General features: G+C 40.4%; 1 protein-coding gene and 1 long non-coding RNA gene across 6 annotated transcripts in view; one reads left to right on the top strand and one right to left on the bottom strand.

Annotated features, from left to right (window-relative positions):
- Window positions 1-7928, top strand: part of LOC122204455 — a 47175-nt gene extending 39247 nt beyond the window's left edge. For 2 of the 3 annotated variants that reach the window (XR_006195671.1, XR_006195673.1), the window contains exon 8: window positions 2574-2800. This is a non-coding gene — a long non-coding RNA (uncharacterized LOC122204455). Of the gene's footprint in view, window positions 1-2573; window positions 2801-7594 lie in introns of those variants that run through there. The other variant, XR_006195672.1, reaches the window with a different exon arrangement.
- The window catches only part of PCSK5 (proprotein convertase subtilisin/kexin type 5), a 447663-nt gene that overhangs the window by 160579 nt on the left and 269345 nt on the right, over window positions 1-17739 (bottom strand). For all 3 annotated transcript variants that reach the window (XM_042911954.1, XM_042911956.1, XM_042911957.1), the window contains exons 13-14: window positions 16906-17042; window positions 3101-3244 (exon numbers count right to left, since the gene is read on the bottom strand). In XM_042911954.1, coding sequence (XP_042767888.1) covers window positions 3101-3244; window positions 16906-17042 — 281 coding nt within the window. The remainder of the gene's footprint in view (window positions 1-3100; window positions 3245-16905; window positions 17043-17739) is intronic.

Genomic DNA, 17739 nt, shown 5'->3' with positions numbered 1-17739 from the left:
GTGCCAACGTGGACATTTTAGAGATGTAAGGAAGAAAACCATGAAGATACGTAACTGTTCAGAATTTTAACATTACCAACATTTGAATTGGAAACCGAGCATAAGGCATATAGCAGCAACGGGTTATTATTATGCTCAGTTTACGTTTCTGGGTATCCTTTCTCCTATCAGAGAAGATGAAATGGTTTGCTAGTTAGAATGTGAGTAATAACGTGACAAGCTCAAAACAAAATAGGACAAAACCTAACACAATCGAGCTCTGGTCAGCTCAACTGGTTTGAGTTATTCAAACTTATGATGGACTCTGGGGTACTACCTCTTTGGAATAAAAGGAACCACAGGCATACTGAAGATACTCTGTTAAGGTAATTAATGACGTACTTTTCTTGAGTATCTCGAAAAAGAATCGCAAAGAACTCAAGAGAAAGAAAACAATCCTCATGTAAAGGCACATTAAATTGCTATTTACAAACAGTTCTCTCTTCGGCGAAGCTTTGTTCATTAAGTATCATAGCCCGTCCCAGGAGAACTGAATGCTCCTATAAATGGTCGTCAATGCAACAAGACAGAAATCAGAGATCTACCTTGAAGGAGGAAAAAAAAAATTGCAGATATGGCCACAATACCTAAACTGCCCCAGAAAAATAAACTCTAAAATATGTAAATTAATAAGAGAGTTGAGCAGAATGGCCAGATATAAGATAAATATGCAATAGCCCCTAGGTTTCCTAGATGCTAGCATATCCTAGTTAGGAAAAAGGCATCTTTTCCATCATAATAGCAACAAGACCACAAAATACATAGGATAACACTAAGAAGAATAGTAATACATAAAATTAAAAGAGTTAACTGGGACATGGGGTGTGGTTTGGATGGAAAGACTGTATATTGTAAAAACATTTCTCCTCCCCCCCAGCCCCCCCCCAAACCAACCAATTATCATGAGATCGCATATAAATTCCAATTAAATTCCAATGGGATCTTTATAGGTGGATTTAAGAATTGCCATGAAAACAAGGAGATGTTCGACCGATAATAAATCCTACTGTGGATACAACTGGATTAAGAATTACTAGACTGAAAAATCAGAAAAAGGGATACCAGAAGAGACCCCAGTGTAAGAATTTCTTCTATAGTTATGAAGGAAGGGATCCTAAACGAGTAAAAGAAGGGATGATATCCCAGTCACTAATGTTTGTCTATATGGCAAATAAAGACACTTTTATTTCATACTATATATCATAAGCCAGAATGAATTTCAGATGAATGCATGGCCAAGTGTTAAAATAAGAGTTTAGAAAAAAAATGCGTGTGAATATTTTGTGGATCTCATTAAAAAATTTTTAATGAAATGTTTATTTTTTTTTTAATTTTTTTTTTTAAACATTTATTTATTTTTGAAACAGAGAGAGACAGAGCATGAGCGGGGGAGGGTCAGAGACAGGGAGACACAGAATCCGAAACAGGCTCCAGGCTGGCAGCACAGAGCCCGACGCGGGGCTCGAACTCATGGACCGTGAGATCATGACCTGAGCCGAAGTCGGCCGCTTAACCGACTGAGCCACCCAGGCGCCCCTGAAATGTTTATTTTTGAGAGAGAGACAGAGAGTGGAGGGGTGGGGGCAGAGAGAGAAGGAGGCACAGAATCTGAAGGGGGCTCCAGGCTCTGAGCTGTCAGCACAGAGCCCGACATGGGGCTTGAACTCACAGAATGCGTGATCATGACCTGAGCTGAAGTCAGACGCTCAACCGACTGAGCCACCCAGGCGCTCCAATATTTTGCTGATTTTAAAGACTAAAGCTTCTTTTTAGAAAAAGCACAAGTGAGGTCTGAAGCTATAAACCCTACCCTCCAATTTTCTTCTTCTGTTGAAACAACACAATACAACACAAGAGCAACATTTTGGAAGCAAGCAATAACTGGGAAGATGTTTTCAGCAAATAGAGTGGTTCCTCCCCCAGTTTATCTGTGGAGAATACCATTCCAAGACCCCAGGGGATTCTGGAAACCATGGAGAGTACCAAACCCTCCCTATACTGTTTTTCTCCTACACACACATATCTGTGATGACATTTCATTTATAAATACGGCACAGTAAGAAACTAACGATACAGAACAATTCTATCAATATACTGTGATACAAGTATGTGAATGTAGTGTCTCAAAATATCTTGTGTGGTACTTACCCTCCTTCTTGTGACAAAGGGGGATGGTAAAACACCTACAGGATGAGACGAAGTGAGGTGATGTGGGCATGGTAATGTAGCGTTAAGCTCCTATAGACCCGATGATAGATCGGATGAAGGGATCGTCTGCTTCCTGACCATTGATGAAACCACTGATAAGGGGTAACGACTGTATGAGACTATGTGAGGGACAATAACATACATAGAGTTCTTATAAATGGATAAGAAAATTGCTGCCCTTTGAATAGAAAAATGGGCAAAATACAGTTGTATTTAATTCCTAGAACTACAGAGGAAAAAATGTTTAGATTTACTAACAATCAAAGGTATAAAAATTTAAAAATGTCCTGTTCCTTTACTTTTTTCTTTCTGCTCACTGTTGGCAGGAATGAGTGTCATAAACGCACAGCTGGTCACGGCGTAGACTGGTACATCTTGTCTGGAAAGGAATGTGACAAAATGTGTCCAAGCCCTCAAACTGATTATTCCCTTTGATGCAGTAATGCTCGGAACTCTATTCTAAACAAAGACTGATAAAACCAAGCCTTATTTCAAACAGTGCAAAACTCGAAGCAAACGGCACCTCCCAGATTACGTATTAAATATAGCGCAATCAGAGGCTGGGCTATTATGCTGTCTTTTAAATATTTCTTGTGAGGATATGTGACAACAGGGAAATATGCTCTTAATAACCACAAGAGGAAGAAAACAGATATGAAAACTATAGACAGTGTGCTTTTAGCTTTGAAGGAAAAAAAAAAACCCCAGCTATCTGAATATACACACGTATTTGGGGGATAGGAAAGAAGATGGAAGAAAATACCAGAATATGGGTTGAAGCTTATTTCTGCCTGGTGGGATGATGCATGAGATTTCTTCCCTTAGCCCATGTCTCTGTTGGAAGCCAACTCACCTGCATAATCCTCTGTACCATAGTCCTCGGTGGGGTCTTCGACTCGGGTATAACGGACACGTTCTACCTTAGGAAACTCGTTCGTTGGGGAGTAGGGCTGCACGGAGGTGCCATAGAGGACCAAAGACCATTCTTTCAACTTCCCTTGAGAAACAATAATGAAACCAGAGCATGATCACACATTCACGCTTTAGCTTTGTAATTCCATTCCTTCTCCTCTAAGAGAAAGCAACAGTGGAAGAGCTGTGAAAAACATATTCATATGAACATCGCATCGAGCGTACAGCTAGAAATACACATTTGCCGTCAGTTGCAGATTTAGCCAATTCACACAGCACATTTTGCTGAGCAGCAACTCTGGAATACGTCTTAATTTAATCAGCATTTATAAGAAGGCTGAGAAATGAACACATTTTAGAGAGGCCTTTTTCTAAGTATGGATGTCTTATTTGAAATTAAAACAAAATTGTTTTATCTGGCTTGTTTATCAATAAGAAGGCAAAACCACGGCTTTGTTCCACCTGACTGAATTAGTCCTCTAATCTTAAGAATACATCACTATTCCTATTATGCTATAGACCCTGAGCTGTTCAGTGACAGCCCGTAGACCCATTGGCTATTTAAATTAGCTAGAATTGAAAAGTTCAGTTCCTCAGTCATACTGCATTTCCAGTGCCCAAGAGGCACATGTGGCTAGTGGTCACTACAACGGTGACCACAAATAGAGAACTTCCGCCACCACAGAATGTTCTAGTAGACAGTTGGGTAGTAAAGCATTTCACGGTCAAGGGTGCCTGGAGACCTAAGGCAAGTGTTTTACCTCCTTTGCATCAAAGGCTCTCAAAGAACATTTTGTTTTGGTTTAGTCCTTACTGTTGATTTCTTACTTTTTTACTAAAAAAATACTAAATCGTCAAGTTTTAGAATGCTAAGAAAAAAAGAACTGCTTACAGGTCATTAAGCTTAAGAGTCGCCTAAAAACAAAAAAAGCATCAACCACAAGCAGAAATGATTAAGACAAAACAATTAAAAACGTGCAAGTATGCAGGTAGGAAGCAGGACCTTCCTGAAGGTCCCTCCCCAACTTAGCCTAATACAGAGAATCTGGTTATGGTTTGCGCAAGGGTCCCACCACAGCCCTGAGAGTGGTAAACTTCAGGGATCTGCCAATCATCTATTAAGTTTTAATTCATTCGGGGTTTGCAACATTTGGGAGGTAGATACTTAAATTCCCAAAATATAGATGAGGCAACAGGCATAGAGAAGGATAATTTTCCCAGAGGCAGCAAGCGTATGGACTGCTATTAAAACCCATCTGGGGCGTTCCAGGATAAGAAGACAATGTAGGAAGGTCCTGGACCCACTCTTCCTATGGACTCACGGAATCTACAGCTACATAGGGAACAATTTCCTCTGAAAAAGAAAACAAAAACTAAAACTAGCTGAGTGGCTACTACACGGTGGGCAAACAAAAAAGTCACGTGAAAGCGGGTAAGAGTGGTTGAGACACAGTCTTGGAATAAGCCCCTCCCCTGGCACTGTGACCCACAATCGGGACTCAAACCCCCAGGTTTCTCCCCAAGAAGCAAAAGGTTTGAATCTCCTATCGGGTACCCCAATTTTTAAGACCTGCCCCTGAGAAGAGCCCCCAAAACATATAGTGTATACGGGGCTTGAGACCCACAAGGCGATAGTCAACTGACCAGTTCACAAAGAGGCTTATTCATTTACCTTACCGAGAAGAAGAGAATCAAAAGCAGACAGGAACCAGGAGAGGTTATAACTAAAAGAAAAATAAAAACTGCAAAAATATGAAGGATCATAAAAGACCGTTATCCACAATTACACACCAACAAAGTGAACAACCTAGAAGAAATGGATACATTTCTAGACGTATACAACCCGAGAGTGAATCATGAAGAAATAGAAAATCTAAACAGACCAATTACTAGTAACGAGCTTGAATCAGAAATAAAAAGCCTCCCAGCAAAGAAATGGCCACAACTACATCGTCGCTGGTCAATTCTACCAAATATTTAAAGAATCCGAGTCTTTCTTAAACTCCAAAAGAAAAGGAACATTTCCAAACTCATTACATGAAGCTAGCATTACCCTGATCCCAAAACCAAACAAGGATGCCACAAGTAAATCCCTGATGAACACAGATGAAAAAGTCCTCAACAAAATATTAGCAAACTGAATTCAATATTACAGTCAAAGGATCACAACAGCATGAACAAGTGAAATTTATTCCAGGGATGCAAGAATGTTTCAACACTCACAAACCAATCAGTGTGATTCACAACATTAACAAATTTAGCGGGGCGCCTGGGTGGCTCAGTCGGTTCGGCGGCCGACTTCGGCTCGGGTCACGATCTCGTGGTCCGTGAGTTTGAGCCCCGCGTTGGGCTCTGTGCTGACCGCGCAGAGCCTGGAGCCTGTTTCGGATTCTGTGTCTCCCTCGCTCTCTGACCCTCCCCCGTTCATGCTCTGTCTCTCTCTCTCTCAAAAATAAATAAATGTTAAAACAAAACAAAACAAAACAAAAAAAACAAATTTAGCGACAAAAATCATACGATCATCTCCATAAGTACAGAAAAAGCATTAGCATAATTCGACATCTATTTATGATACAAAAAACGCTCAACAAAGTGTGTGTAGGGGAAATAAAAAGCATAATAAAGATCAGGAGTGAGACACTTACCACTTTTAGTCAACATAGTATTGGAAGTCCTGGCCAGAACAATTAGACAAGAGAAAGAAAGGGAATTCAAATCGGAAAGGAAGAAGTATGCCACTGTTTGCACGTGACATCATACTGTATATGACAAACCATAGAGGCGCCACCAAAAAACTATTAGAAGTAATCAACAAATTCACTCAAGTTGTAGGATTCAAAATCAATAAACAAAAATCTTTTGCCTGTCTATACACTAATAATTGAACTATCAAAAAAAGAAACTAAGAAAACCCTATGTACGATTGCATCAAAAAGAATAAAATGCTCAGAAACTTAACCAAGGGGGTAAAAGACCTATACACTGAAAACTATAGCACAATGTTGAAAAAAGCGAAGACAAAAATAAACAGAAAGATAATCTGGGCTCGGATGAGAAGAATAATATTGTTAAAATGTCCATACTACCCAAAGCAACCTATAAATTCAATGTAATCCATATCAACATTCCGTTAGCATTTTTATAGAAATAAAACAATCTTACAATTTTTATGGAACCATGAAAGGTCAAATCACTCTTGAGAAAGAAAAACGCAGGTGGAGGCATCATGCTTTCAGATTTCAAAATATATTACAAAGCTATGGTAATCAACACACTATAGTATTGTCATGAAACAGCCACATACATCAATAGAGGAGAACAGAGAAACCAGAAATAAACTCATGCATATATGGCCAATTCATTTACAACAAGCAGCCAAGAATACACAATGGACAGAGGATTTCAATACACGGTGCTAGGAAAACTGGACAGCCATGTGCAAAATAATGACGCTGAACCACTGTCTTACATAATACGTAAAAACTAACTCAAAATGGATGAAAGATTTAGGGGCGCCTGGGTGGCTCAGTAGGTTAAGTGTCTGACTTCAGCTCAGGTCATGTGAATTCGAGCCCTGCTTCAGATCCTCTGTCTCCTTCTCTCTCTGCCCCTCCCTCCCTTGCACGCGTGCGCTTGCTCTCTCTCTCTCTCTCTCTCTCAAAAATAAATAAACATTTTAAAAAATGGATTAAAGATTTGAACAGGGGGCGCCTGGGTGGCTCAGTCAGTTGGGTGTCCAGCTTTGACTCAGGTCATGATCTCGTGGTTTGTGAGTTCGAGCCCTGCATCGGTCTCTGTGCTGACAGCTCAGAGCTTCGAGCCTTGTTTCAGATCCTGTGTCTCCCTCTTGCTCTCTGCCCCTCACCCGCTCGCTCGCTCTCTTTCTCTCTCTCAAAAATAATAAAATAAACATTAAAAAAATTTTAAAAATGGTAGATGATCTCACTTGTATGTTGAATCTCAAAAGCAAACAAACAACCAAACTAAAAAAAACCTGATCTCGTAAACAACAGAGAATAAATTGGTGGTTGCCAGAGGTTGGGGTGTTCAGAGGTGGGTGAGATGGATAAAAGGGGTCAGAGAGCGCAAACTTCGAGTTATAAAACAAATAAGTTCTGGGAGTGTAATGTCAAACATGGTGACTGGAGTTAATGATCGTATACTGTAGATTTGAAAGCTGCTGAAAAAGTAGATCTTAAAATTTCTCACGATATGACAAAAATGTTTAAACTACGTGAGCTGATGGAAGTTAGATTCCCAGTGGTGATCATTTTGCGATAGGTACGGACATCAAATCATTAGGTTGTATGCCTGAAACTAATAGAGTATTACATATCAATTACATCTCAAAAAAAAAAAAAAAAAGCATCCATTCAGAATCCAAATGCTGTGTCCCTAAGCCCTTATGTAATACTGCCCTTCTGTTTACTTCCAGGAGTTCAGAAACTTGAAGTTCAAAAAGGAACACATTCTGTGCCACATTCATTGCTTTCTGACAACTACACTGGGCCAGCATGTTGATTTCTTTGTGGCTTGCCCTCTGCCAGCTTTTCTTTGGACTCACTTGTTAATGAGTATGCTTTTCATAATTAGGGTGCTGTTCAGTCTCAGAATTCCAAATAGTACACATGAAGTAGTGGCAAGAAATGAATGACCGACCCCCTGAAATCCATGACCCGATTGCCTTTACACAGCGACGCAGAACAGAACTCATTTTTCTTATGGCATCTCTCAGGTGTACCAATGGAGCATATAATGCAAGGACACTATAAGAAATCCAACCCCTCAGTTACCCTATGGCCCGGCTCATTAACTTAAGATCAGTTTGGAGCTAAAATTTCTCCTTGTAAAGTACATGGAAGAATGCTGACTCATAACTGATTACTTCCATTTGTGTCATTTCTGAAGTATCTCCTAAGCCCGCGGGGGACATACTTGTTGGGCAATTTATCTCTTTCTGTTTCACTTATTACGTAATCGTATTTCCTTAGAATCTGCCACAATTCACATCAAATGCTGCCGTATTTGGGCCATCATTTCTTCCTCTCCTACGACGTTTTCCAAGTGTTAAATTATTTAGGAGATTTTGCAGTTGATGGTACAACATTCTGATAAGAAAGAGCTGCGTAAATGCAGAAGGAGAAAAATCAGTTCTACACGTTGGTACACAAATGCCATCTGCTCAAGAAAGAGAAGGCAAGATAGGTCTAATGTGTCACAAGATCAAAGACCACAGTCGAGAAAGCCTTCAAAAGATCCTTACTGTGGACTTCTGGTCCACGATGGTGACGTAGGAAGAACCTGAACTCACCTCGTCCACAGCCACACCAAGTCTCCACCTGCTTATAGAGCAATTCTTCCTGAAACAGAATCAAGTGCTCACCGAACAGCTGCCGCACAAGAAAAGACACACTGTAGAGAATGACAAGAAAGACGCTTTCCAGGACACCCCTGATGCAAGGGGCCCTGGGATCTCCTGGCTTGTAGTCACTTCAGTTTCAGGTGTCCTATAACAAGTGCTCCCTGCTCAGAGAGCGCCACGACCCCTGGCTTCCATCTCCTTCAGTTTCAGCTGCCTTGTCAGTGCACCTCCCCCGCAGAGAGAACCAGGCTGCCCCAGCCCAGACCCATTTCAACTTGAGCTATCCTTCCAGGGTACCCTCTGCACAGAGAGTGCTGTGATGCCCTGGCTTGCGCCCACGTCAGCGTCAGCTGTCAGACTGTGATGCCGTCAGCACGGATGGCCTCAGGACCACCCCGGCACGTGCCTACTTTAGCTCAGGCCATCTCAGCAGGGGGGCCCCAGCACGGAGTGACCCGCGACCCCCAGTCGGCCCACTAAAGCGACCAGGCACATACAGTCTACACAGGGGAGGACCAGACGCAAGAGGATTCCTTCTAGTTTAGGAGAAGTAGCTGTTCCGCCTAATTCACAGAAACGGACAAAGACAATCAAGCAAAATGAGGAGACAGCTGGAAAGAAAGAAAGAGTAAGACAAACCTCAGAAAAAGAACTGAATGAAATATAAATAAGCAATATGCCTGATGAACAGTTCCAAATAGTGGTCATGAAGAGATGCTCACTGGACTGGAGAGAAGAATGGAAGAACTCAGAACTTCAAAAAAAGAGACAGAAAATATATAGAAAACCCAATCAGGGTTGAAGAACACATTAACTGAAATTAAAAATACACTGTAGGGAATCAACAGTGGGTTAGAAGATACAGAAGAATGGATCAGTGATCTGGAAGACAGGGTAAAGCACCTGAGCTGAACAGAAAAAAAAAAAAAAATTAGGAATGAGGATAGGCTAAGGGATCTCTAGGACAACGTAAAGTGAACAGCCACTGACATTTTTCCCAGAGGGAAAAGAGAGACAGAAAGGGACAGAAAACTCATTCGAAGAAATCAAAGCTAGACACTTAACTAACCTTGGGAAGGAAACAGACATTCAGTTTCCGGCAGTAGAGAGAGTTCAAAACAAGATGAACTCAATGAGGTCCACACCAAGACGTAATAATTAACACGGTAAAGATTAAAGATAAAGATAAAAGCAGCAAGGGAGAAACAATTAGTTACATACAAGGTAAACCCCACGAGGCTGATTTTTCAGCAGAAACTTTGCAGGCCAGAAGGAGTGGTATGATATATCTGACGTGCTTTAAAAAAAAAAAAAAAAGAAAAAAAGAAAGAGAGAGAGAAAACTACAACCAAAAATACTCTACCTAGCAAGATTATCATTCAGAATGGAAGGCGAGATAAAGAGTTTCCCAGTCAAGCAAAAGTTACAGAAGTACAGCATCACTAAACTAGCTTTATAAGAAATGTTAAAAGGGACTTCATTAGGTGAAAAGAAAAGGCCATAATTAGAAGAAAATTATGAAAGGAAAAAAAATTCATGAGTAAAAGAAAACATACAGTAAACAGTCACTTATGGAGCTGGTAGTAAAATGAATTATATGTAAAAAATTAATTAAGGAGACTCACAAAATAAAGAGACATAACATATGACAACATATACCTAAATGTGGAGGGCGTAGTAAAAATTAAGTTCTTTTAGAATGTGTTCAAACTTAAGTTACCATTAACTTAATACAGACCACTATATCCTTCAAATGTTATACATGAACCCCATGGTAAACACCAACCAAAAACTTAAAGAGAAAAAAATAAAGAGAAAGAAAGCCAAGCATAACACTATGGAGTCATCAATCAAAAGAATAGAGAGCAAAAAGAAGAAATGAAAAAGAACTACAAAAACAACAAGAAAACAAAATGGCAATGAAAACATACCCATTAATAATTACTTTGAATGTAAGTGGTCTATATACTCCACTCAAAAGACAGGGTTGTGGAATGGATAAAAAACAAAACCCACCTATACGCTGCTCACAAGAGACTCACTTCAGACCTAAAGGCACATACAGACTGAAAGTGAAGGGATACAAAAAGATATTCTATGTGATTGGGAGCAGGAAAAAAAACAAAAACAAAAACAGCCAGGGTAGAAATGTTTGTATCCGACAAAATAGACTTTAAAACAAAGACTGTAACCAGAAACAAAGAAAGACATTACATAATTAGGAAGGGATCAATCCAACAAGAGGATGTAACAATTGTAAATATCTATGTACAGCTTTGGAGCACTTAAATTCATAAAGCCAAATGACATAAAGGGAGAAATTGTCAGTAATAAAATAGGGGACTTCAACACCAGACTTATACCGATGGATAGAACATCTAAACAGAAAATTGATAAGGAAACAGAGGCCTTGAGTGACACATTAGACTAGATGGACCTAACAGATATACCTAAGAGTCTAGCCAAAACCAACAGAATTTACATCCTTTTCAAGTGTACATGGAACATTCTGTAGGACAGATCACAGGTCACTAAACATATCTCAATAAATTTAGGAAAACTGAAATAATATCAAGCATCTTTCAAATCACAACAGTATGTGACTAGAAATCAATTACGATAAAAAAAGGTGGAAAAAACCACAAACCCATGGAGGCTAAACAACATGCTACTAATCAACTAATGGGTTAACAGAGAAATCAAAGAGGCAATAAAAAAATACATACAGACAAATGAAAATGAAAACACAATGGTCCCAAATCTTTGGGAAACGAAGAAAGCAGTTCTAAGAGGGGAGTTGATAGCAATACAGGCCTACCTCAAGAAGAAGGAAAAAAATTCAAATACACAATCTAAACTTACACCAAAAAGAAATACGAAAAGAACAAACAAAACCCAAGTTAGTAGAAGGAAGGAAATAATAAAGATCAGAATGTAAACAAATGAAATGGAGACTCAATAAATGATAAAAGATCAATGAAACCAAGAGCTGGTTCTTTGAAATGATAAACAAAATTAATAAACCTTGAGGCAGACTCATTGAGAAAAAAGGAGAGAGGATCCAAATAAATAACATCTGAAATGAAAAAGAAGTAACAACTGACATCGTGGAAGTACAAAGGGTTATAGGAGACTATTATGAAAAACTACATGCCAACAGATTGGAAAACTAGAAGAAATGGATAAATTCCTAGAAGCATACCATCTTTCAAAACTGAGTCAGGAAGAAGTAGGAAATCTGAACAGACCAACTACTAGTAACAAAACTGAATCAGCAATAAAGAAAAAAACAAAAACAAAACAAAAAAACCTCCCAACAACAAAAGTCCAGGACCAGATGGATTCACAGGTGAATTCCACCAAACATTTAATCAAGAGTTAATACCCATTCTCCTCAAACTGCTGCATAAAAAAGTAGAGGAAGGAGAGCTTCTAAATACATTCTACGAGACCAGCATTATCCTGATACCAAAACCAGACAAAGGCACTACACAAACAGAAAATTACAGGCCAGAATCCCTGATGAACACAGAGGCAAAAATCCTCAACAAAAGATTAGCAAACTAAATTCAATGATGCATTAAAAGGACACGCACCATGATCAAGTAGGATTTATTCCAGGGATACAATGGAGGTTCAGTATTAGTAAATTGATTAGTGAAGGATAATTAATAAAGGATAAGAATCATATGATTATTGTCTCAGCAGATGCAGAAAAAGTATTTGACAAAATTCAACATCCATTCATGAAAACCCTTAACAAAGTAGGTTTAGAGGGAACGTACGTCAACATAATAAAGGCCATAAATCAGCAACCCACACCTAACGCCACACTCAATAGGGAAAAACTGAGAGCTTTATCCTAAGATCAGGAACAAGACAGGGATGTCCACTCTCACTACTTTTCTCAACGTAGTACTGAAAGTCCTAGCCACGGCAATCAGACAACAAAAAGAAATAAAAGGCATCCACGTTGTTAAGGAAGAAGTAAAACACTCACTATTTAGAGATAAAATAATATTATATAAAGAAAACCTGAAAGACTCCACCAAAAAACTGTTAGAATAAATGAATTCATTAATGTTGCAGGCTACAAATTAATATTCAAAAATCGGTTGCATTTCTACACGCTAATGATGAAATAGCAGAAAGGGAAATTAAGAAAACAGCCCCATTTACAATTACACCAAAAAGAATAAAATACCTAGGAATAAACTTAACCAAGGAGGTGAAAGACTTGGGGTCTAAAAACTATAAAACACTGATGAAAGAAATTGAAGAGGACCGAACAAAATGGATTAGAAGAATTAACATTATTAAAATGTCCATACTACTAAAGCAATCTACAGAGTCATTACAGTCCCTATCAAAATATCAAGAGCATTTGGCACACAACTAAAACAAATAATGCTAAAATTTGCATGAAACTACAGAAGACCCTGAATCGCCAAAGCAATCTTGAGAATGAAGAACAAAGCTAGAGGTATCACAATCCCAGATTTCAAGATACACTACCAAGCCATGGTAAAGTAGTATGGCACGAAAATGTACTCATAGATCAATGGAACAGAAGAGAGAACCCAGAAATACACCCACACTTATATGGTCAGTTCATCTGCAACGAAGGAGACAAGACTATACAATAGGGAAAAGACAGTCTCTTCAATAAATGGTGCTGGGAAAACTGGACAGCTGCATGCAAAGGAATGAAACCGGACCACTTTCTTCTACCACACAAAAAGAGGAAGTCAACTCAGAATGGATTAAAATCAACTCAGACTGGATTAAAGACCTAAATGTGAGACCTAAAACCCTAAGACTCCTAAAAGAAAACAGAGGCAGTAATTTCTTAAATATCGCTCTTCAGGAAAAAGAAACAACAACAAAAATACACTGGGGCTACACCAAAATGAAAAGCATCTGCGCAGTAAAGGAAACCATCAATAAAACAAAAAGGCAGCCTAGTGAATGGGAGAAGATATTTGCAAGTGATATATTGGATAAGGGGTTAATATCCAAAATGTATCAAGAACTTATACAACTCGACAGGAAAAAAAAAAAAACAATCTGATGAAAAAATGGGCACAGAACATGGATAGATGTTTTCCCAAAGATGTAGAGATGGCCAACGGACATATGAAAAGATGCTCAGCACCACTCATCATCAGGGAAATGCAAATCAAAGGCGCAATGAAATATCACCTCACACCTGTCAGAACGGCTAAGACTAACAACACAGAAAACAACAGGTGTTGGCAAAGATGTGGAAAAAGGGGAACCCTCTTACGCTGTCGGTGGGAATGCAAACTGGTGCAGTCACTGTGGAAAACAGTGCAGAGGTTCCTCAAAACGTTAAAAGCTAAAAATAGAACTACTGTACGATCCAGAAATTGCACTACCGGGTATCTACCCCAAAACAAAACAAAAACAAAAACGCTAATTCAAAAAGATATATGCATCCCTATGTTGATCAAGGCATTATTTACAATAGCCAAGATGTAGAAGGAACCCATGTGTCCGCTGAGAGATGAATGGATAAAAAAGATATGGGGTGTGTGTGTGTGTGTGTGTATGTGTGTGTGTGTAAAACATACACACACACATGGAGTATCACCCAGCCGTAAAGATGAATGAGATCTTGTCCTCTGTGACAGCATGGATGGACCTAGAAGGGATTATGCTTAGTGAGATAAGTAAAACAGAGAAAGGCAAACACCATATGATTTCACTGATACAGAGAACAAACTTGTTGCCAAAGGGGAAAGGGAGGGAAGGACAAGAAAAATCAGTGAAGGGAGCTGGGAGGTACAGGCTTGCGGTTATGGGATGAATAAGTCACAGGGATAAAAGGCACAGGGAATCTAGTCAACAGCAAGCTAATAGCGTTGCGTGGTGACAAGACGCCGGTCACACTTGCGGTGAGCACAACACAGGATACGGACTTGTTGAATCACCACGTTGTGCACCTGAAACTAATGTAACATTGTATGTCAACTGTATCAATTAAAAACCCTTAATATGTATTTTAATAATACACAAATGGGAAGAAACAATAAAGAAATGTAAACTCCGTTTGGAATCAGGAACCTCTACATTTGGGAACGATTCTACCCTAAGTAGGCTAGACAATTCTACATCTCCAACTGAAGTTCTATTAGCTTACTGCAGAAATACCTCATTAATTAGAGAGAGAAACCTTCCATAGGACTATACGCCATTGAAACAATGATGAAACCGTTGAAACCAATGATGAAACCATCGACACACGGACACACACAGAAAAGCAGAAGTCCCTTTTCAACTTTGTAATTAATCCTAAACTCAAAGGTTGGTGGAAGGAAGGATATCCAACAACTGTGGGTACCTACGCAGGCCTCCACACCCCAGGCCAGTAGGAACATTAGGGCATCTCTCTTCCGGCATAAAAGAACATCTGTAAAATGACTAGACGTGACGAGGATTACATGTGAACATTTAAATGGCATAAGGGGAAGCCACGCTGTGGAAGAGACAACTCTAGATTATCTGGGTTACTGCTGAGAGCTTTTAACACAGACGATCATAATAAAATCTGGAGAGGCAGTGAACTCCTGGAGAGCAGAGATTTATATTCACGGCCCCTGACCCTTGCACATAAATACCTAGTCGACCATTAGTGAGCCCCCAGGGGTAGTCTGCTCCTGTGGGGGGGGGGTAGCATTTCATCACTGACATTCTTTAGAAATGCTGGTGCACGGTGATAGTAAAGAGCAGAGTCCGTTTTAGGTAGTTTTATCGCTGTCTTATATTCTAAGCAGATAACGTGTACCCCTTATGTCTGTCCCTTCGGCTGCACCCCACCCCCAGTTTTGTTCACAACTACCACATTTGGACAGTGATTATTTCCCTGGGACCTCTTGAGATGTAAGAGCCCTGACGTGGCACCTGCTGATAAATCAACTGGGGTCGGGCACCGCACCCACGTCACCATGCTGCCATTGCCCCCGGGTGCCACGACCCAGGGTATCTCTATTAAATGAGCAATGACCATGGCCTGGAACAGGAGATGGGGGTGGGGTGGGGAGGAAGTTCCTGGGAACTAAGTAGATTATGAGCCATTGAAAGTGTCTAGAAACTAGGGTCTAGTTATTTTCACGTGTTCTATCCTGCCTTGTGGACAGACATTTGATTTCTCGATAAAGGTGTGGCCACCATTATATTCCCGGTGCATGCTGGAGACGAGCTGAATCTGGACACTGTTTAACAAATCTTCTATCCTGATTCACTGCGACCCTGCCACCCTTCTTGTTTTAGCTTCCCTGAATGTGGGTCCGCTGTGGCAACGCAGAGAGACCACATCACAGAATTAGGGGAAAGAGATCACCAAATGCGCGGCCAAATCCGATCTATCAGAATGAGTAAATTTCCCTGCTTCATTCCTGCGTCCTGCTGTGTGCCTTCTCTGCCCTACGCAGCCCACAGTGTCTAAATAGCACACACCCTTACAGTTAATTACAGGACGTCTGGTTAATTTATTCTGCCATCAGGGGAGGGCTAGAATTGGAGGTCAGTCCTAAAATGCCTTCAGGCCTGGATCTTCTACGGAGGGACTGTACGGAGAGAGTACTGAGAAACACGAGTTTATTAGATGGTTGAAGATGTGTCCACAGCTGGGTGGGAGGCTGGGGTGTCTGTCAAACAGATCACCTGCTACTGAGCCATGTAGGGCTCCATCACGGGCCACACAGGCCCCTGTGAAAAACTGTTCAATCCCCCCCCCCCCCCCCAAGCTACCTTTGTAATTTCCCTTACTTCATGTTACAAACAAAAGCTTCCTAGATTAGCATGAGGAGGAGAGAGGCCCTATGCCTCTGTTAACATTGTAAGTTCCATGTTTTACTTAGCTGGAAACTATTCCTTTTTCTTAGCTCTTAGGCTCCCAAGGGCCATTCAATTTTCTTTACTGGTAACCACTTTAGCTGGCACAGGCCAAGCTCGATGTCTTGTGAACACTGAAAATTCATAGGAGAATAAACCCAGAGAAAAAGCTAACTAAGGAAACTTATGACGGTGCAATTTAATTCACTGCGGGTGGACAAGGCTGGCATGCTTACGGGGGAAGGTGGTTAGAGATGTGGGTCCCATGTTCTGAAACATCAATCAGCAGCTGCCATGTTTTATCCTGTACTTATATCTAAACATTTACTCTTCAGTTCTAATAACCCTTCAATTATTACCTCTCATATGGTAACGCTGAGAACTGGATACGTGCAGATAACTCAAAACACAGGATCATATGAAAAAGGACGATGCCGATACGTAAACGTAAATCACTTCTTGGCCAGAATACATTCCGTCACTTTGTTCTGCACAGTCAACCAAATTGTAGAAAAGGGAGTTCCTACCTGGGGTCTTGAAGTTCCTCAGCTGGGAGGGAGTATCGTAAACTTCGAGGATCCAGTCACCGGTGGCTCGTTCTCCCCAGCAATGAATGGTCATGAACTCCCAGTTTTTAAATCCTTCCATGGAATGATCAAAAAGCCTGAGAGAGACCCATAAAACATTGTTTTGTATGTTGTTTAGGATCCAGTGAAGGTCCAATCAAGACCATGATCAACAACCCTTTTGTCTCCATCAGCATATCCAGCTCAGTACTGGAGCCTGTCTTCCTCCTGGACCTTGACCGTTAGTAGACCCAAACACTTGTCACTGTTCTACCACAGGGAAACGGGCGCAGGGGTGGCCTTGTAACAGCACACCGGGCAGGGGTAAACATTTCGGGATCGGGAAAACCAGGCTATGGCTCTACCCGAAAGACTGATAGAACCAAGTGTTGAAGACGTGGAGAAATGGAAACTCTCTTACACTGCTGATGGGAATGCCAAATGGTACAGTTTGGTAGTTCTTACCGCGTCATCCACAATCCCTCGCCTAGAGGGAAGGTAAGTACTTTCAATGCTCAGTACCTGAGCATTGCTCAGTACCTGAGCAATGAAGACATAATGTTCACACAAGGAACCTCATAGGAATGTTCACAGCAGCTTTATTCATGATCACCGAGAACTGTTAACAACTCAGATGTCCATCAACTAGTGAATGGGGAAACCTGTTCTGGTATGTTCATACAACCAAATACTACCCAGTAATAAAAACTACTGAATGGCCAACACACGCAACTGCATGAATTAATTTCAAAAGCCTTTAAGCTAAATGAAAGAAGTCAGACACAAAAGACTATG

Source organism: Panthera leo, chromosome D4 (assembly GCF_018350215.1).
Source record: "Panthera leo isolate Ple1 chromosome D4, P.leo_Ple1_pat1.1, whole genome shotgun sequence".
Lineage (NCBI taxonomy): Eukaryota > Metazoa > Chordata > Mammalia > Carnivora > Felidae > Panthera > Panthera leo.
This window is presented reverse-complemented; position numbering and strand designations above follow the sequence as displayed.